The sequence below is a fragment of the Mobula hypostoma genome, chromosome 15 (genome assembly GCF_963921235.1).
Source record: "Mobula hypostoma chromosome 15, sMobHyp1.1, whole genome shotgun sequence".
Taxonomy (NCBI): domain Eukaryota; kingdom Metazoa; phylum Chordata; class Chondrichthyes; order Myliobatiformes; family Myliobatidae; genus Mobula; species Mobula hypostoma.
The window spans coordinates 35,575,997-35,598,684 of NC_086111.1; the positions used below are offsets into that span (position 1 = coordinate 35,575,997).

Below are 22,688 nucleotides of genomic sequence, written 5' to 3' on the forward strand. Positions count from 1 at the left end.
GAGGAGCAGAGCGATCTGGGACTACATGTCCACAAATCCCTAAAAGTAGCCTGACAGGTAGATAGGGTAGTTAAGAAAGCTTATGGGGTGTTAGCTTTCATAAGTCGAGGGATAGAGTTTAAGAGTCGCGATGTAATGATGCAGCTCTATAAAACTCTGGTTAGGCCACAACTGGAGTATTGTGTCCAGTTCTGGTCGCCTCATTATAGGAAGGATGTGGAAGCAATGGAAAGGGTACAGAAGAGATTTACCACGATGCTGCCTGGGTTAGAGAGTATGGATTATGATCAGAGATTAAGGGAGCTAGGGCTTTACTCTTTGGAGAGAAGGACAATGAGAGGAGACATGATAGAGGTGTACAAGATAATAAGAGGAATAGATAGAGTGGATAGCCAGCGCCTCTTCCCCACTGAGCACCACTGCTCAATACAAGAGGACATGGCTTTAAGGTAAGGCGTGGGAAGTTCAAGGGGGATATTAGAGGAAGGTTTTTCACTCAGAGAGTGGTTGGTGCGTGGAATGCACTGCCTGAGTCAGTGGTGGAGGCAGATACACTAGTGAAGTTTAAGAGACTACTAGACAGGTATATGGAGGAATTTAAGGTGGGGGGTTATATGAGAGGCAGGGTTTGAGGGTCGGCACAACATTGTGGGCTGAAGGGCCTGTAATGTGCTGTACTAGTCTATGTTCTATGTTCATTGGGAGTTTTCAGGGGTGGAGACTTTGTACTGCACTATTGATGGTCCTGTTGCCAGACCTTGTAGATGGAACCCATCATGCAAAAACCAGTAAGGTACTTGTCCTGACGAAGGGTCTCGGCCAAAAACATTGACTGTACCTCTTCCTATAGATGCTGCCTGGCCTGCTGCGTTCACCAGCAATTTTTATGTGTGTCACTTGAAATTCCAGCATCTGCAGATTTCTTTGTGTTTGCGTTTTTAAGGATAATTCCACTTTCCTTATGCGAAGTAACTGCAGTTGGTGGACTATGGACAGCCTTTATTTTGGTCGGAGGTCAGCAACCTTGCAAGGTCTGATCCATTATGTAATCCACCTACCAACTCCAAGTAAATTATTTACTGCAAGGAAAGCAAGGGGCATGATAATGACTTCCAGGGGATCCCCTTGCATGATGTTTTGCAGTCATAAAATAATTCATAAGCCTTAGCTGTTAGATTGATTTTTGGGTTTAGGACATATATATTTAGCAATTGACTTTGGCGACCAGTCTTCACATCTGAATATGCATTGTACATTTAATTTGGAGTGCAGCTCTCAACAATGAAGGATGTGAATCCCAGTCCAGACAATGCTGATTAAAATTCACTTGGATATCTGTGGTGTGGATGTGAATCTGGAGGTGTGAAGGTTGTATGTAGTTTCAAAGAAAGCATTGTCCATACATTATAAATATGGAGTTGTCCTTCAATGTTTGGCATATTAAATATCAAGCCCCATGTTGGGCCAGGGATCTTTCCACTGAAAGGGTCTCCATATGTTGCCTGCTGTATCTTGTTTTGTTGAATAAAGAAGCTGCTTTGTATCTACCACTAATTTTCTCCAGTGACTTCATTCACACAACATTAGCTATCTCTTAACCAATTATCTATCCAAAGTCTTGGACACAACAGAGAAGTCAATGTGGCTCAAAAGTGCCAGCCACTTCTCCTTATCCCAATACAGTTTACTATTGCCCCAAGGGTTTCACTTGGTCTGTGTGGTGATTCAGTTTTGAGGTTAGAGAATGGAAGTAGAAATCTGGCAACTGGTGTTTCATAATGTTGTGGTTTGGGAGTGAAAGGTTTTCATTTGATCAGGGGGAGAAGACAAGGAAGTGATTTTAGGAGGGGATCAGAATTTGGAAGACTGGCATTTTGTTGGCTGGTGGAAGGGAAGTGGATGTGAAGTTTAGGATTGAAAGATTGGGACCAGCAGCATATCAGCAGAGTATAGTGTGTTGCTGGGAAGCTGGAGATTGGGGGAGTAGGTGGTGAGTGGTGTTGGGGAAGCTGGATTGGGAAAAGGCATGTTCAAGAGCCATGGTAGGTAAATAAGATAACTACTCAGAAGATCGAGGAATTGAAGATTGTAGGGAATCGTTACAGAAGAGGAGTTAAGACCAGCATAAATCAACATGATCATATTGATTGATAGAGCAGATTGGAGGGGGATACAGGGTCTATTCCTTCTTCCTTTTCTGATGTCGTTGGTCTGCACGGAGATAGTTCTGAGGCATTCCTGGGAAGCTCATGCTCTATCCTGAGTGTTCAAGAATGAAATAGTATAGCGCAAGATCCTAATCCAAATGACATCAATCTGTCTGATTTGTTACAGGGATATAGCACAAAATTAGTCCACTGTGTATACCAATTATACCAATGTGGAGGATTATACCAATCCTCCAAATACCTATTTCATTTTTCCATATTCAAGTCAACTTCTTCCATATTTTACAATTCAACTAAACAGTAAGGGAGTTTACAGAGTACTTTAATTTCCACCTATTTTATACCCTAAACTTTCGTATATCACTGCACATTTTTGGTGTGTGGGAGGAAACCAGAGCTCTGGGAATTAACCCACACGGCCCACTGAGAACATGCATAGGCTCCAAAGACATCACTGGAAATCATGACTGAACCCGTCTTTCTGGAATCCTGAGCTGCCCCAATCTCACTGATTCACCAATTCAACAGAATATTTAAGCAAATATGCAAATATTAGAAATGGCTTTGTAAATAGTTGTACTGTATTATGAATTTCTGAAGAGAGCACTGAGTATTAACAGATCATCGTTGCTGGACTCTGAACTAATCACCATCCAAATAATGCTCTTTTCTCCAGATGGTTAGCAATTAAATTCAGAAGTACAAGTATGTGATTTTTAACACAAACCCTAGAATGAATCCAATGGTGCCTACTTTTCTTGCACAATTCACAAGATTAAAGAACTAACCTGAGTTAGATCAGGCAAGTAAAATCATGCAAATAGGAAATTAGACCAGTTCCTTCTGTATGTAATTCAATTCTGGATGCTGAACAGCTTCCTGCATCAGTTGTGCATCTCATAACTTTGAAGTACTTTATGCTTTAGACATGAAAAATTAACAAAATCTCACTCAGAGGCATAAGAACTTTAAAAGTAGCGCTAATCGCAATCCTCCTTCCTCAACTTGCTTACTCTGTGCTGAGATAAGAAATCGCAGTGACGTAGAGAAGTTTAGGATATAAGTTTCCCACTGGAACAAGTAAAGTCTGTCTTAGAAAAGTTTCAAGCAGGGAATATAAATTGGGATAAAATCTTGTACAGAAGTAAAATGATGATTGTGAAAGACAATTGGTCATTTAAAATCAGATGCAAAAATAACTTGCAAAGTAAAATTTTCATAGTCAGTGAGTTTTTCAGCAGCATCTATCACAAAACATGCTGTGACAAACACATTATCTTCTGGGATTATCAGACTTCTGCTGCTACCTTTAGTGAAATACTAATGCGAAAGTAAAGGAAGTCCACTATATTTTGTTGTTTACAGCTTCTGCATAATGCTCCATGTGGAGAAGTCATCTTCCATCAACAGTAGTTGCCAGACTTCCACATTTGACTGCACTGTGAAAACCAGAAATAGTTTCCTATATTATAACAGCTGCTACTGTTAACCTCACCATTATCCAGTCAAAATCCAGATCACTTTTCTCTACAAATAGAGAAAGGTGGTTGCTTACTCTTGCGTAGCTAACTTCTGTTGATACTTTTCTCATATCATTGACTGGAATCCTGAATATACAGTCATGTTTTGCAGAAAACTAACAATAGTGCAGACTATTGGAGGGTGCCTATAAATATTCCATTGTGTTAGGGTTGTTTAATGCTTTTAGTAAAATGTGACTTGGAGCATAGGCATTGAAATGGCAAAAAGTTAGGGAAAGTTGGTCAATACCTCAATGCATCACCATAATATATATATCGCAATGGCAAGCTGATGGTGGAGAAAGGTGCTAGATATTAGTACAATTAAAAGGGAGGAATTATGCACTTTGTTTTACTTTCACAGGCAGAAACGTTAGAACCAATATCAAAAGTGGACAGAAGCTCAAAATCTACAGAAGAAGATATATAAGAATTATAGTGGAATGTAGCTCACAGTAATACAAATGGCATTCATAGTGCTTAAAATGATAGCTTACAATTACTTAGCCTCTATGTTTGAAATAAAACTTAACTGCTCCATTATATAATTGATATCTATGTTAATGCATGAAAAGGAAAACAAACCTATAGAGAGAGTGAGTTTGGGCCAGTGTTGTGGGGTCTAGTTTTAGGAATGATTCCTAACTGTGCTTATACCTTGACAGGTTTTGTACAGAAATAACAGACAAAGTAGTTCAAAGGTGATAGAAACCAATAACACATCTGTGGAGCTTCTACTGCCTGATGATGCTGACTATATTATTGAAGTGAAGACATTCAGCGATGGTGGGGATGGAATCAGCAGTGCTCAAATCAGGATTCCAAGAATGTCACGTAAGTTATCTTTTTTATATGTATTACAGATGGCAGTTATTCAGTTTGATAGAGAGTAGTTCTATTGTATTAAAATACATCATTTTGCTTTGATGCAAACTACTATATGTAGCAACAGTTCTCTCTCATTTTACTGCAGCTATATTGTTTGGAATTATGTTAGTTGCTGCCACTGAAGGAAAGAAGACATGTTGATTCCTTCTGACTGATGTATCTTGGATAGTCTAAATATGCTTTACAAATGACACATTAGTACTAGTTTACGGACTTCAGTCAAAGATCTTGACTGTGGAATATGCTGAAAATGGAAATGTTAGATTTGTTCAGTTGAACTGGTATAGCATTCTAGAACTGGAACAAGAGTAAATGCTGTATTTGTTCATCTTTATTTTAAGTAAGTTTTGATCTCCGTTAAAACAGCAGGTCAAGGAGTATCGAATGCGTGAGAAGAGATGATGTAAAAAAAATCACTGCATACTTTTAAAAATTATGTTGATGCATTGCAGAATGAATATTGCCATGCATACAACTTTTGAGGGTGTGAGGACACCCAGCAGGACTAAAAAAAACAAGACCTGACAAAGGGCGGATGAGCTCCTTGTGAGCCAATGGCCGTCTTCCGTGGAAGAGATTAAAACCTCACCACGTATCTATGAATCGTATGCTCTGCACCTAGTTAGAAGAGACATGATGAACTTGGGCGCTGCACCATGTGCCTGGGCCTGCCCAAGGCCTCCGCCTAAGGAAGGGCCGAGCTCGAAGAAGCAGTCGTGGCTGGAGGCCAACACAGCCTTGGGCTTGAGTTCAGCGGGGGCGGTGCCAAGGCAGCCAGTGAGAACAAACTGGAGGAGAGGCTGTACTCGGTGCTGTCACAAGACCGAAGAAGATGGAGGTGCATAGCCGCCAATCCTGGATTCGGGACGGCACCCGCTGCAGACTGACGACTTTTGATATGGCAACACTGGGTACAAACTTTAGGTGCAAACTAAAGGTCATCAGTCACGACATTTGTGAAAGAGTAGACACCACCACAGAAAATACAGGGGATAAATGATCAAAGTCGAAGAATTTTAATTAAAATGAGCAAATGGCTAGATTGTTGCTTTTGTTGGGGGGTAAAGGAGACCAAGAAGTTATTCAATTCAGGGGGATAAAATTTCTTCCTAAAATTGAGGTGAGATTGGTTAGAAATCATTGATTGCAGGTCTTATTTTCAGTTAGAGGAGTGTTTCATCTCGTCAAGGAGAATCCTAGATATGTTTGACACAGTATGAGACATTTAAAGTTTGTAGAAAGATCACAAGAAACATAAGGTTGTAATAGTAGGTGATTTTAACTTTCCACATATTGATTGGGACTCCCATACTGTAAAAGGGCTGGATGGGAAAGTTTGTCAAGTATGTTCAGGAAAGTTTCCTTAATTAGTGCATAGATGTCCCAGCTAGAGAGAATGTGATACTAGATCTCCTATTAGGGAGTGAGACAGGGCTGGTGACAGAAGTTTGTGCAGGGGAACACTTTGTGTCTAGTGATCACAATGAGTTTGTATATTCCTGTCAGAGTAAAACGCCATCCAGTACATGCTGAACCATTAATTTGTCTAGTCCCATCTACCTGTGCCCGGACCATAGCCCTCCATACCCCTTCTATCTATGTACCTAGGACTGGAAAATTGCAAATATTGCTCCACTCTTTAAGAAGGAAGGAAGCAGGCCACCTAGTCTAACTTCAGTGATTGGCAAGATGTTGGAGTCCACTGTTAATCTGAGGCTTCAGAGTAGTTGGAGGCACATATGAAAATAGTCCAAAGCCAGCCTGATTTCCTTTAGGGGAATCTTGCCTGACAAATCTGTTGGAATTCTTGGAGGAAATAACATACAGGATAGACAGAGCAGAGCCAGTAGATGTTGTTTACTTGGTTTTTCTGAAGGCCTTTGACAATGTACTGCACACGAGACTGCTTAACAAGTTAAGAGCCCATGGTGTCACTGGAAAGATAGTAGCATGGAAAAAAGATTAGGTGACTGACAGGAAGCAAAGAGTGGGAATAAAGGATACCATTTCTGGTTGTCTGACTAGTGCTATTTCCCATGGGTCCTTGTTAGGACTGCTCCTTTTCACATTAAATGTTAATGATTTGGATGAAAGAGTTATTGGTTTGATGGCCAAGTTTAAAGATGGTACAAAAGTAGATGAAGGGGGTGGTAATGTTGAAAAAGCAGAGAGACTGCGGAAGGATATAGACTTTAGGAGAATGGGCAAAAAAGTGGCAGATGGAATATAGTGTCAGGAAGTATATAGTCATTCACCTGGTAGAAGGAATAAAGGTGTAGAATATTTTCTAAATGGGGAGAAAATTAAGAAATCAGAGGTGCTAAGGGACTTGAGGGTCTTCATGCAGGATTCTCTAAAGGCTAACTTGAAGGTTGAATCAATGGTAAGGAAGGTAAATGAAATGTTAGCATTCATTCCAAGAGGACTAGAACAGAAGAGCAAAGATGCTGAGGTTTTATAAGGCATTGGTCAAACCACACGTGAGTATTGTGAGTAGTTTTGGGCTCCTTATCTAACAAAAGGTCTGCTGGCATTGGAAAGGGTCCAGTGTGAGTTCAGTAGAGTTACTCCAGGAATGAATGAGGAGCATTTGATGGCTTTGGACCTGTCTCACTAGAATTTAGAAGAATGAGATGGAATATTATTAAAGCCTACCAAAAATTTAAAGGCCTGTAGTGGCGGAGTTTAAGATCAGAGGGCACAGGCTCAGAATAGAGTCATGTCCATTTAGAACAGAGATGAGGAAGAATTTTTTAAGGCAGAGGGTGTTGAATCTGTGGAATTCATTGCCACAGACAACTTTGGAGGCCAAGTTAGTGGCTATATTTAAAACGGAAATTGTTAGGTTCCTGATTAATCAGGGCATCAAAGGCTGTGGGGAGAAGGCAGGAGAATGGGGTTGAGATGGATAAATCTGCCAAGATAGAATGACAGAGCAGATATGATAGCCCAAATAGCCTAATTCTGCTCCTATGTCTGCTGGTCTTATGCATACACTCTGATGCCTTTTCTCTGCACACTTCAATGTCTTATTGCTGCTGCCCATCCCAATTCATTTTCCTGCAACACTCTCAAGTTTGCTTGATTGTTGAATGTTAGTTCGGTTTAGTTTTACCAGCCTCAAGACATTTCCTTCAATTATCTAAATTGTCTTTTAAATACTGATGTGACTTCTGTTTTAATCAGTTTCTATATTCTGTAAAGCCACAATATTATCTTCAGAAATAGATGATAATTTACTGTTTTTTTTACCAGTCTTTTAGTAACTAATAACAGCATCTTTATTATTTGCTGCTGACAACCTGGAGGATTTAGGATTATTTGCAGCAATTAAATTGATGAATTCTGATTTTGAATGAACTTTTAGGTATACTCGCAGAGAGATTCTGAGAAATTGTGCATAAATGCATACTGTCTGATCGCTGAATTTGTATCACATCTGCAAGGAAATACATTTTTCAATAACGTTCATTGAAATCACACGACAGTTACTTCAGTGAATTTGTGATTGACAATATGATATGTAAAAGTGAAGTGAATCAGTGCAATAATCCCATCCAGGGAGACTCCAAGGGCATATTGCCTGACTTTACAGAGAACCTACTGATTAAATAAAAGCTGTCCAAATCATAACTGATTTGATCTGAAAGGTACAGGAAGAAGAATTTAGAAGAAAATTACTGGAAAAATACACAAAGGTTTTACAATAATGTTTTACAGAATGTTTTGAGTAATCCTTGTCTTGAATCACAATAGTTCTCTTATTTAGCCTCTCATGGATGTATGAACTTATCCAGACTCAAGACAGATCTCTGTCTGCTTAGGACTTGCCTGTCCTAACCAATACTACTTGGCAGTCTGCCCAACATTTTATTTTCAAATTGATCAAAAACATAGAGATAGCCTGATTATAATGTGCCAAATATGACTTTGCAGTATTAGCCTATCAAGAAAAGTACCTCTTAGATGGGTCCTAAGTTTACCTTCAATTGTTCTCAACCCTAATCCACATATTTAATTCTACTTCTGATCCCTCAGCCCGCCAATCTTTTGACCTACCTGGTCTCTATCTAACTCTACTGTCTGGCACCACATAATTGTGATGCTCCCTCCCTGGCTAATCATGAATCTAATTGTTCTTCTAACCACTCTCTCATCACCTGATTCGAGGGAAAATTCAGGCCTTCTCCTCAATCCCCAACACAAGGCATTAGCTTCAATCCCTCCTGTCCCACTCCATCTCCATATGTCTAGATGCAGACTTATTTTCTCTCTCCCCACCACAAGCAAAGCCAAGGCTCCGATCTCTCTCCACCCACTTCAACATCTCTTGGCTAGATCATGAAACCATATATTTCACTTCTTTTATATCTTTTACGTTTGCTTTTTCATCTTGAATGTGATTCTGGAACTGCTGGAGCCTGTGATTTGTGGTTTGAAGATCGTTTGAGTGTTCCAGTTCTTTGCAGTCTCCAAGAGTGCTTCAGGAGGCAGAGACACCATGCAGGATTCACATGGTGGGCAAGCTGCAAGCTAATGCTCGACTTCATTTTGTCGATTAAATCTTCCATTGTTCATGGTGACGAGGGAGACTGAAACATTGAGGTGAATGTGGAAGCTTGGTGATCATTTGGGTGCTTCAGTGCTCTGAGGTCTCCGAGAGGATTCCAGGAGACAGAGGCAGTGTGCGGGAAATTCGTGGCAAGAAGCCTGCAGGGCAGGGCACAAGCCATTGTTTGACTCCATTTCGCCGACTAAAGTGATGAGGGATATTGAAGCATCAAGGCGAGTGCAAGGGGTCAGTGTTGGCTGCCTGTCTTTTGATGGCTCAGCTACAGAGACAGAAAAGTCTGCTGCTGGACCTGGAGAGTGTTCCCCAGGTTTTCTGCATTTTGGATGTGGACTTGGACTGTAGACTTCTTTTCATTCTGATAGTTTTTTTTATATTCTGTGATTTTTGCCTTTCTTGTTTTTCTGTGCGGGAGTGAGATTTAGGACCAATGTGGCTGTTCTATATTGTTCTTCTTTTATGTGGGAGGAGGGATTTGGGGGGTGGGGGTGGTCGATGTTCCTGTTCCATTTTTGTTTGTTTTTTGTATGGGAAGGAGGGATTTTTGGGAGTTTGATGATCGTGCTTCCTTTCTTTTCTTTCTTGGTTTCATGGCTACCTGGAGAAGAAGAATTTTCAAGCTGTATACTTTGATAATAAATAAAGCTTTGAACCTTTGAACATCTGATCTAAGGCATAATTGTGTCTTTAGCCAGAAGTTACTTTGATCACTCTACCTGTCCAGCTGTGCACCCCTTACCTCCCCCTGTCCCCAACCAAAGTCAACTGAGAACTCAGCTAACAGACATACATTTCCATTCCTGAAAATGTGAAAACCCTTGGGAACTCATGACCACAAGTGACGGAGGACTGTTAACTTAAATTATTCTCGTCAGTGTAATTGTATTTTCTGATGGTAGTGGAACTAGTCACAGATAGCCTGGTAAGCGTTTCTTACCTGACAAAGCCTTAGTGAGGGACTTTTGCAATGATTTAACAGCTTTGCAGCTGATTTTATCTAGTGGAAATTAAACTTAGCTAATTCATCTCAGACCTAGGTCAGGTGCAAAGCTGGAACTAAAACAATTTACGTGATTATTTTGTGTGCTGCAGAAAAAATAATGAAATAAGTTCATGAATATTCTACCATTAAATTATAAATTGTATGTACTGTAAGTATTCTGCTTGAATAACTTCAGGTCTACAGTTACTTTATGCACACCAAGTAAATGTACAAATTTTAATATAATTTGTTTTTGAGTTTAAGCATGCAGCTTGGGAATTCTCAGATAAGTCAAAGACAATGATGATACTTTAATGGTAACAATAGCTTGGCCAAACGCAAGCATTACTTTAGTATGATGTTTGATAAATCTTAAATACAACTAAAATTTTTGAAATAAATGTTCCTGATATTTTATTTGTCAGACATCTTTGTTCTCTTCTTTTCAGAGACTTGATTTCCTTCCCTATATCTTAAATAGATCAGGTCCACAAAAGACACATGTGATCTATGGGTCCTTGGTAGATCAGATTCAAAGTTGACTTGACCGCAGAAGCCAGAGGGATTCATGAAGGAGTGTTATTTTAAGTGCAGTTCTGTGAGCAATGCTGTCCTAACAAGATCAGTGCTGGGACCTCTGCTGTTTGTGATATGTGTATAATTATTTGAATGATAAAAGTAAGTACACTGATGTGTAAGATTCAAGATGGCACAATAATTGGTGGAGTTCTGCACAGTGAGGAAGGTGGTCAGACAATTCAGCAGGATACAGACCAGTTGGAATGTAGCCACTTAGCTCTTGTTGCATTTGCTGATACAGTGCGTATTCCCGTAATGAGGGACCTTGATGAGGAAGGTTAGGACCCAAGTGCAGGAGTATCCAAGGCTAGGATAAAGAGACGGTACAAGACTGAAATGAGAACTGAGCACTAATCAGGACACTAGGCGATAACCCAAGTTGAGCTTAATGGTTGAGCATTCAACCTCCGTTCAGGTTCTCCTTAAATACTGAAATCCTGGCACCAAAACATAGCACCTAATTAGCGGGGTGATTCTGAATCCTTAAAGGTGCCATGCCAGCTATCCATACTCCAGAGAGTGAGAACGTCGAAATTCCAGAAGCTGGCACATTGGGTGTTTTGTAGCAATTCAGAAATGTAATGCAGTTTGTGCTCCTGGTTGTCTTCTTGTTTGGTGTTGTCATGCTTCTAATATAAATGAATGAAAATCAGGTTTATTACCACTTTCTTATGTAACATGAAATTTATTGTTTTGTGGCAGTACAGTTCAAAGACAGAAAATTTCTCTAAATTGCAAAATTAGTAAATAGTGCAAAAAGAAGAGTAATGGGGTATTGTCATGGGTTCATGAATCATTCATAAATCTGACGGCAAAAGGGAAACAGCTGATTCCGAGTCACTAAGTATGGATCTTCAGGGGTCCTGTACTTCCTCCCTCGTAGTAGTAACAGCAAGAGGCCATTTTCTGGACGACGAAGGTCTTTAATAATGGATGTCGCCTTCTTATTATACCCAGTTGTTTCTATTGTTCAGGTTAACATCAGTTTTTCCAGTATGCCCACTGCACTCACATGCAGCAAGTGGGCTTGTCCTCTGAGTGAAGAAATTGTTTCTCTTTGATTCCTGCTAGTTGTCTTCAAGCATTAATGCAAGATCTTTTCATTTGGTGGTTTCAGGAAGAAAGGTTCTAATATCCGTCACCATGGGATCCAGTAACATTCACAATTCAGCTGAAGATGGCAGTGAAGACCAATTAAATTGACTATGCAATTGTGTGATGAAAAAAACAGTAGGGGTTTTCTCCAAAATATATTGAGTAGGCAGAAATTGTTTTGATGAGTATCTTGCCATAAAGTTATTGTGATGCCATGTGAGGTATGATATCACTTTGGTATAAATTCCAATCAATGAATCGAAAATTGTGTAGGTTCCAGAATAAAGATGTTCAACTCTACAGCAAGGTTGAAAATTACTGCACAGTCAGTACTGCCTTGAGCATTTAGGAGTCATGTGCAAATAAATTTATATTACCTATGCTGTAACTATATATGCTGGCATTATATTTTTATAATTTTAATATAGTTTATCACTTGTTGTAAGCTCATCACTCATTAATACGTGAAAGGGCAAATATATTTTTTCACATTGATGTGCAATGTTAATAATTCAAAATAACTGAATTATTATACAGATTATTATAACACCAACTTTTACACAGCATGCATTGAAATTGCATGAAATTCCAAAGCAGGCAGGATAGGAAAAGTCATGCAAGCAGACTGATTTAGTATGGATATGTTGATGTTTTGCTTCAATAAAAGTTCTTGGAATTGAGATAAGAATCTGCAAGGTGTGATGGAATAGCAAAAATGCATTGCCTGTGTGTTATCTTGCTATGTTTGGCTGAGCTGGCCTGCAAACAAGCTTGATCTCATCCTTCAGCTATTCATTCTACCTTCAGTTTGCTTGGATAGAACGGTCTGATATTTGAACATAATGTAAATATAAAAAGTGCAACTCATTGATGTATCTCCAATGCATTCCACTGGAAGTAGCCTTATTTGTTCAGTTAAAGCTTGATCCAAGGTACCTGTGTACAAACCAGTAAAAGTCACAAGCTAATTTTGCAATTAATGTAATTTCTGTAATCGGTGTAATTAATAGAGAATACTTTACCAGATCTAAACATAAGGAACCCAACAGGAAATCGGTGACAGACAGATTAGAACTTGCACATTCACAGATAGGAGTAGAGATCTTCCAAACCAGCTAATGCTTGTAGGTAGAACTGACAACAGTTGTCACCAAATACCGCCCAGGCCAGGTTTGTACTTTCAGCTTCATACAGTGGATCACAATGATTATAATGTAGAATTATGTTGTATGATTAGCGGATGCTGAGAAATGTGAGATTTGAACTTCCCAAAAACACCAATAACGTGTTTAGTTTTGAAATGTAATATTTTAACTGCCCTATCAATATTTTGCCCACTTCCCCTTTCTGCAACAGTCCACTACAGAATGTTATTCAAAATAACAAACTGTCTTGTTCTTAAACTTCAAATTGTTAGGACAGGACAAAACTAGAAATAGAAGTTTCTGATCTGATCTGCTGCATATCCAACCACCCCAAGTTATCCTGAGTGGATCGATTTTGCTGCTTCCATGAGCCAGTATTGTACTTTTCAAAATGGATACAAATCTGACACTTCCTAATTGGGAAACTATAATCAGTGCAGATCAGTACTAACATCTCTACAATCCTCACCGACAATCAACATAGGTGCACCTTGAGGATGTGTGCTTAGCCCACTGCCCTACTTTCTCTATGCTCATGACTATGTGGCTAAACACTACTCAAGTGCCATCTGTAAATTTGTCCCTGACATCACTGTTGTTAGTAGAATCTCAAATGGCAGCGAGAAGGTGTACAGGCGTGAGATAGGTCAGATGGTTAAATGGTTTTGCAATAAAAGCCTCACACTGAGTGCCAGCAAGACCAAGGAATTGAATGTGGACTTCAGGAAGAGGAAGTCAGGAGAAAACACACCAGTCCTCAGTGAACAGCTTCAAGTTTCTGGGTGTTAACATCCCAGAAGATCTATCCTGGGCCTCAGAGAATGATGCAATCACAAAGAGGGCATGCCAATTGCTCTGCTTTGTTAGGCATTTGAGGAGGTTGTCTGTGTCACCAAAGGCTTGTACATGTTTATAGATGTACAATGGAGAACACTCTGTTTGGTTCTTGACAGCCTGGTATGAAGGTGCTCATGTCTTTGCACTGTCCTGCTGCAAACAACAAATTTCACATAATCAAAGCTTCAATTCAGGGGGAAAACAGGTCAACGTTTCAAGCCAAGACCCTTCATCAGGATTGATGAATTCCTAATATAAGATCTTGCTTCAAAGTGTTAATTGTTTTTTCATATCTATCAATGCTGTCTGATTTGATGAGTTCCTGTAGCATTTTGTGTGTTTTGTTCAAGATTTCCAGCATCTACAAAACCTTTTGTGTTAACATCATCTTCGTTGACAGTCTGCAAATACTTCCTGGGGAAAATACATTCCCCACTTTCAATATGATCCTTCTTCCTTTTATTCTATGGACCACCAAACTCTCCTATCTGATTCCTTCCTTTAGCTCTTGCACCTATCACTTCCCAGCTTCTCACATCATCCCACCTCAACCACCCATCCACCTTCAGCCTCACCTGGTCTCACCTATCATCTGCCAGCTTGTATTCCTGCTCCTTCCCCCATAGTCTTAGTCCGGTTTCCCTTCCTTTCTAGGCCTGGTGAAGGGTCTCGGTTTGAATGTTGACAGTTAATTTCCTATCATTAATGCTGCCTGAATTCTTTCTGCCTTTTGTGTGTGTTGTTCAAAATTTCCAACATCAGCAAAATCTCTGGTGCCTTTCTGGGGCACTACTGAGATCACAACGCATTATAGACCAAAACCACAAACTACAGATACTGTATATTATTAACATACAGTGCACTTAATTCATATTGTGAATAGAGTCTTAGAGTTAACATAAGATTAGTGCAATCTGGCCCAGTTTCACTATGGGAAGTAAAGGCAGAAAAATTAAATGAGAATTCAGAATTTATGAATGCAGTTTGTCACAAAATGTTTTTAAATGTACGGTAAGAAAATTATTTTTGAAATATAGGAGTTTAGGAGTTGGGATATAATGTTGAAATTGTACAAGGCATTGGTAAGGCCAAATTTGGAGAATTGTGTACAGTTCTGGTCACCAAATTATAGGAAAGATGTCAACAAAATTGAGAGAGTACAGAGAAGATTTACTAGAATTTTACCTGGGTTTCATCTCCTAAGTTACAGAGAAAGGTTGAACAAGCTTGGTCTTTATTCTTTGGAGTATAGAAGGTTGAGGGGGGGACTTGATAGAGGTATTTAAAATTATGAGGGGGATTAATAGAGTTGACCTGGATAGGCTTTTTCCATTGAGAGTAGGGGAGATTCAAACAAGAGGACATGAGTTGAGAGTTAAAGGGCAAAAGTTAAGGGGTAACATGAGGGGGAACTTCTTTACTCAGAGAGTGGTAGCTGTGTGGAACGAGCTTCCAGCAGAAGTGGTTGAGGCAGGTTCGATGTTGTCATTTAAAGTTAAATTGGATAGTTATATGGACAGGAAAGGAATGGAGGGTTATGGGCTGAGTGCAGGTCGGTGGGACTAGGTGAGAGTAAGAGTTCGGCACAGACTAGAAGGGCCAAGATGGCCTGTTTCCATGCTGTAATTGTTGTATGGTTATATGGTTGTTATATGGAAATTCAAAGGGAAAACAAGGCAGGATATTTACCCCAATTGTGGTTAAGTTAAAGGGTTAAAAGAAAAAATGACCAAAACTGGAACCTGTTAATATATGCGAAAAAACTATTGGAACTTGGAAATTTACAGTGATCATAATACTAATTGTGGTTGTCATGGGAGATTTTAACATGCAGGTCAATTGGGAAAATGAGGGTGGTAATGGACCTTAAGAGGGTGAGTTTGTTGAATGCTTAAGAGATAGCTTTTTAGAGCAGTTTGTTGTTGAGCCTACTAGGGGATCAACTATACTGGATTGGGTGATATCTAATGAACCAGAGGCAATTAGGGAGCTTACGGTAAAAGAACCCTTAGGAACCAGTGATCACAATATGATTGTGTTTAACTTAAAATTTGACAGGGAGGAAATAAAGTCTGACGTAGTAGTATTTCAGTGGAATAAGGGAAATTACAGTAGTATGAGAGATGAGTTGGCCAGAGTAAATTGGAAGGAGCTGCTGGCAGGGATGTTAGCAGAGCGGCAATGGCATACATTTCTGGGAAAAATGAGGAAAGTGCAGGACATATGTACAGTATTCCAAAAATGAGGAAGTACTCAAATGGTAAAATAGTACAAGTGTGGCTGACAAGGAAAGTCAAAGTTATTGTAAAAGCAAAAGAAAGGACATACAACAAAGCAAAAATTAGTGGGAAGATAGAGGATTGGGAAGTTTTTAAAAACATACAGAGAGCGACTAAAAGAATCATTAGGAGGGAAAAGATGAAATATGAAAGCAAGCTTGCAAATAATACTAAAGTGGATAGTAAAAGCTTTTTCAAGTACGTAAAAAGTAAAAGAGAAATGAGAGTGGATATAGGACCAGCAGAAAATGTGGCAGGAGAAATAATAAGGGGGGGACAAGGAGATGGCTGATGAACTAAATGAGTATTTTGCATCAGTCTCCACTGTGTAAGACACTAGCAGTATGCTTGATGTTGTAGTGTGTGAAGGAAGAGAAGTAGGTGCAGTTACAAGAGAGAAGGTGCTCAAAAAGCTGAAGACCTAAAGGTACTAAGTCACCCGGACCAGAGGATCTGCACCCTAGGGTTCTGAAAGAGGTAGTGTTAGAGATTGTGGTGGCATTAGAAATGACCTTTCAAAAATCATTGGACTCTGGCATGGTTCCAGAGGATTCGAAAATTGAAAATGTTACTCCAGTCTCTAAGAAAGGAGGAAAGCAGTAGAAAGGATATTATAGACCATTTAGCCTGACCTCAGTGGTTGGGAAGATGTTGGAGACAACTGTTAAGAATATGAAGGAGTACTTGGTGAAACAGGACAAGATAGTACAAAATCAGCATTATTTCCTTAAGGGAAAATCTTGACTGACGATCTTGTAGGAATTCTTTGAGTAGATTAGGATAGATAAAGGGGATGTAGTAGATGTTGTATATTTGGACTTTCAGAAGGCCTTTGACAAGGTGTCACACATGAGGCTGCTTACCAAGTTAAGAGCCCATGGTAATACAGGAAAATTACTAACGTGGTTAGAGCATTGGCTGATCGGTAGGAGTCAGCAAGTGGGAATAAAAGTATCCTTTTCAGGTTGGCTACCAGTGACTAGTGGCGTTCCACAGGGTCGATGTTGGAACCACTTCTTTTTATGCCGTATATAAATGATTTAGATGATGGAGTAGATGGCTTTGTTGCCAAGTTTGCAGATCATACAAAGATTGGTGGAGGGGCAGGTAGTGTTGTGGAAACAGGTAGGATGCAGAAGGACAGATTAGGAGAATGGGCAAGAAAGTGGCAAATGAAATATAATGTTGGAAAATGCATGGTCATGCACTTTGGTAGTAGAAATAAAGGTACGGACTATTTGCTAAATGGGGAGAAAATCCAAGAATCTGCTATGCAGAGAGACTTGGGAGTCCTTGTGCAGAACACCCTGTAGGTTCAACACCATTCTCCCTGCTCTTCTGGGGGAGAAGCTGACAGCAATGCAGGTGGATGCTTCCCTAGTGTCATGGATTCTTGACTACCTGACTGGCAGACCACAGTACGTGTGCTTGCAACACTGTCTGTCCAACAGAGTGATCAGCAGCACTGGGGCTCCACAGGGGACTGTCTTGTCTCCCTTTCTCTTTACCATTTGCACCTCAGACTTCAACTACTGCACAGAGTCTTGTCATCTTCAGAAGTTTTCGGATGACTCTGCCATAGTTGGATGCGTCAGCAAGAGAGATGAGGCTGAGTACAGGGCTATGGTAGGAAACTTTGTCACATGGCGTGAGCAGAATTATCTGCAGCTTAATGTGAAAATGACTACGGAGCTGGTGGTAGACCTGAGGAGAGCTAAGGTACCGGTGACCCCTGTTTCCATCCAGGGGGTCAGTGTGGACATGGTGGAGGATTACAAATACCTGGGGATACGAATTGACAATAAACTGTACTGGTCAAAGAACACTGAGGTTGTCTACAAGAAGGGTCAGAGCCGTCTCTATTTCCTGAGGAGACTGAGGTCCTTTAACATCTGCCAGATGATGCTGAGGATGTTCTATGAGTCTGTGGTGGCCAGTGCTATCATGTTTGCTGTTGTGTGATGGGGCAGCAGCCTGAGTGTAGCAGACACCAGCAGAATCAACAAGCTCATTCGTAAGGCCAGTGATGTTGTGGGGATGGAAGTGGACTCTCTGACGGTGGTGTCTGAAAAGAGGATGCTGTCTAAGTTGCATGCCATCTTGGTCAATGTCTCCCATCCACTACATAATGTACTGGGTGGGCACAGGGATACATTCAGCCAGAGACTCATTCCACCGAGACGCAACACAGAGCATCATAGGAAGTCATTCCTGCCTGTGGCCATCAAACTTTACAACTCCTCCCTTGGAGGGTCAGACACCCTGAGCCAATAGGCTGGTCCTGGACTTATTTAATAATTTACTGGCATAATTTACATATTACTATTTAACTATTTATGGTTCTATTACTATTTATTATTTATGGTGCAACTATAATGAAAACCAGCCGACCCTGAGTGCAACCGTCTGAAAACTCCAAGCTTCCAAGCAGCCTCTCCGATACAGCCTCCCGAGCGCCATCCTCTGCCAAGCGCCTTCGAACTCTCCCCAGCCGCTGAAACACACAAAGCCGAGGATTTCAGGGCCTTCAGCTCTGGAGATTCCAGTTACCACACAGGAGCAGCAGGAGCAAAGCAGAAATTTCAGAAGTTTTGCAGATGTTCCACTGTGCTCTCACGTCTGTCTCCATCAAATCAGGATTGTGCATGGTCCCCTACTTGACAAATAACAGATATTCATCACTGAAGTGGCTGCACACGCTGTCGTCGCGCTGCCATCTTCTCCCCCCTCCTGGGAGGATTTGGGCCCCTCATCTTAGAAAAGATGTGAAGGCATTGGAGAGGCCCCAGAGGAGATTCATAAGGATGATTCCAGGAATGAAAGGGTAATTATACAAGGAACATTTGATGGCTCTGGGTCTATACTTGCTGGAATTCAGAAGGATGAGCGGGAATCTCATTAAAACCTTTCGAATGTTGAAAGGCCTAGACACAGTAGGTGTGGAAAGGTTGTTTCCCATAATGGGAGAGTCTAGGACAAGAGGGCACAGCCTCAGGATAGAAGGGCGCCCTTTCAGAACAGAGATGCGGAGAAATTTCTTCAGCCAAAGGGTGGTGAATTTGTGGATTTTGTTGCCACGTGCAGCTGTGGAGGCCAAATTGTTGGGTGTACTTAAGGCAGAAATTGATTGGTTCTTGATTGGATATGGTACCAAAGGTTACGGGGGGAAGGCTGGGAACTGGGGTTAAGGAGGAGATAGAAGAAAAGGATCAGTCATGATTGAATGGCAGAGAAGACTCGATGGGCCAGATGGTCTAATTCTGTTCCTATGTCTTATGGTCTTATAGTCTAATTAGGGATAGCAAATAGTAAAAAAAAAATTGCAAATTTTGATATGGATTGCACTGCCTGAAGGGTAGTAGAAGCAGATTCAATATTACTATTCCTGAGAAAATTACATAACAATTGGAAGGTAAAATCATTGCTAGTCAAAGGGGAAAGCACTGGGAAGTCGCAGTAGGGCCACAGTTACAGCTCCAGTGACTCAAGCCCAATTACAACCTCAGGTGCTGCCTTTATGGAATTTGCAAATTCTCTCTGTGACATTTGGATTTCCTCTGGGTACTCTAGATTCCTTAGTGCAGATTAATGGCAAAATAATTCATCAGGAGTTGATGGGCCTGTGTGAGGGCAAATGAGGGATACAAAGAAATAATGAGATTGCCTCTTCGGCAATGGGCCTATTCCTGTTTCATTATAGGATCAATCATTCAAATCTCACAAACAGTTGGCAGAGTGGAGCATGAAGTTTCTTCACCATGTTACACTACTTTGTAATGTTATTTTCTGCTGTGGAGCTAAACAATTACGTATGTGTCTACTATTGTACGTTTGTATTTTCCCAAAACATAGTTTCAAGATTAAATTCAGATTCTTGCCTGAAAGAATGAGCAGCCCAAAATTGAAAGTGAATTTTCTTTGTTAAATCATGCTTTACTTTCTTTGATTATTTTATTTTTATTTAATGTTTATTAAAGAAGGGGTAGTAAGTAGGCAGTCATGCCTCGGAATCTCCAGGCTTGCAGTCAGGTCTGAAACCTACTTCAAGCATTTTTGAGATAAGTCTGTAAAATGGTGGACAGACACCCACCACAAAATATGTGAATCTGTTTAAATCAGCAATTGGGGTCTGACACCAGTGATTTGATTCTCGTTCAAATGGCCAAGGTTGCAGCCTAAAGCTTTGGATACCTATTGGTGGATGCTGAGATAGAGGAAGCAACAGTGGCGATTTTCTAAAATTTTCTGTACTCTGGGCCAGATCCGACAGATTTGAAGGCACCAAAACCACTTGTGCAATTCAAAATAGATGGGAAAAAAGACTATAGATCAGTTGCACTGACATCAATTGGTGGGAAAATGTTGTAATATTGAAGATGTGATGACTGGGCACTTGAAAAGTCATTAAGTAATTAGGCAGCGGTTTTATAAAACAGATCATCCTTAATAAATCTCACGAGCTTCTTTGAAGTAGTAACTAGCAAGGTAAACAAAGAAAGACTATTACATGTGATATATCTGGGATTTTTAAAAGACATTTGACATCCTTGATGTGTGTAAAACTACTGACTCACAGGGAAAGGGTAATATTTTAACATTGAAGATTGGATTAAGAGAGTCAGAATAAATTTTGTTTTGGTTTGGCAGACTTAGTCATGGGATACCAGAGAGATCTGTATTACTTTTTCCACTATATAGATTTCTCTTAATGTCCTAGATCAAATGCCAAAATATAATATATCCAAAGTTGCTACTAGGTGGCTTTCCAAGAAATTACAAATGGATTTAGAAATGTAAAGAAGGAGAAACCAAGCCAATTATAATACAGAGAAATGGGCGTTTATTCACTTTGTTGAGAAGAACAGAAAAACAGCAATTTTTGAAATTGTCTTTTTTTAACTGCAGATTGAAAGACTAGGAAGGAAGTTTTTCTACAATTGTCCTGAAATTTCATGAAAGCACACATATGGAATAATGCATGAAAATTGCCCTGTACATCTGATTTGAACTTCTGTCTCCTTAAAATATATGCTCTCTGCTATTAAGCACTTCAACCCTTGTTTCCCCAATACCGGCTCTGTCCTCCACCTCCGCTCATAATTTTTTATCCAGTTTCACAGGAAAATCTTGCAAATGTGTGAAGTGAACCTCAGATATTGAAGTTTATTCTTTTTACTCTATTTTTACATGACCCATGAGGCCAAAGAGTTTACCACAGGCTTTGAAAGAAACCTTGGTAAGTTGCCACCATTCCTTTTCATACATACTGTGCCCACTCTGACCCTATTGCGCTGGAAATGGAAAAGGAGATGTTTAGAGTGATTAGCAGGCTGTGTTATCCTGGATGATGTCAAATCTGAAGATTTATTGAGACTCCATCCAGATGATATTCTTCACTTATCCATTGTACAAGGTGGAAAGGCTTTGCAAAGTCACCAGATAAATCATGACCACAGAATACCCAGATTCTGATCTGCTTGTGTTGATGCACTATTTTAGTGGTTGGTCTACTTCAGTATCTGATTTATGATGGCTCTTAATATGACGGGGATTGACCAATGTTGTTTAATGTGAAAGGGAAATGGTTATGTATCCTCTCACTGGATATGATCATTGTACTTGTTTGTTTCTAATCTTATTTGCCAGACCATCTCACATCGGAATATTGTCTGGGCATTTCATTGTCTAAGCCTTATAATGCTAAGCAGGCTCCTTATTAGAAATTAGGGTAGTTTTCACTTCCTTACATGATATCAATTGAGGACCTGTCTCCATTGCCAGCTTCCTTAATTCTCCTCTTCTTCTTCCTCCTTCCTGCTGTGCTTTATTCACATAAAGGTTTATACACATCGTGTTCCCCAAGTCACAGCAAAGCAAGAGGTAGCAGCTGGAATGAATAGGAATAAGCAACCAGCCCTTGTCCAAATGATCTAAATCTGTGTTTCATTGTCCTGACCATTGGCTCCATTATTTTTCTGGTGTCTTCATGACTCTTGTTTTTGTAGCCCACATACTGATGTCAAGAAGTATGTATATTAGGATGAATCTTCTTCCCCAAGAACTATTAGAACTATACTTCTGTTGTGTGGGAAGGAATATAGAGTTCACGGCTGGCAGATGCAAAGTGAATGGTGAAGCTCCCTGAGTGCTTTGTGCCGAGCATGATTATTATTTAGATGTAGTTACTTCTCCTTTGTAGATCAGGTGAGTAAAATTTATTGCCGCAAGGATGGAATTGATCTCCAATTGCAATATGAAGAACCTTGCTTTCTCTGCAAAACATACTCATTGGTTACCCACTATTCTTTGCTCCGGGTGCTTTAACCATCATTATGGAGAAATATGCAGTGAACTACACATTAACGTTGGCAGTTGAAGCTCTGCCTTCGACATGTGGCATATCTCAGTGACTAGTTCCATGGAAACATCAATGTCCAATAACATTGCTCCTTAGGAAAAGGAATGTATGGCCTCAGCCCCTTACAAGCTCTCTGAACCAAACATTCCTCTTTTTGTCTTGCTCTACCTCCTGCCTCTTCTGCCAACTTGGCCTGACTTCTGACCCTTCATCTCTGTCTGTCATATAGCATATCCATCAGGATGACAACCAAAACAGCATTTCTCC

General features: G+C 40.2%; 1 protein-coding gene across 4 annotated transcripts in view; it reads left to right on the forward strand.

Annotated features, from left to right (window-relative positions):
• Nucleotides 1–22,688, forward strand: part of LOC134356779 (contactin-4-like) — a 2,290,679-nt gene that overhangs the window by 2,187,340 nt on the left and 80,651 nt on the right. For all 4 annotated transcript variants that reach the window (XM_063067893.1, XM_063067892.1, XM_063067894.1 and 1 more), the window contains one exon: nucleotides 4,354–4,522. In XM_063067893.1, coding sequence (XP_062923963.1) covers nucleotides 4,354–4,522 — 169 coding nt within the window. The remainder of the gene's footprint in view (nucleotides 1–4,353; nucleotides 4,523–22,688) is intronic.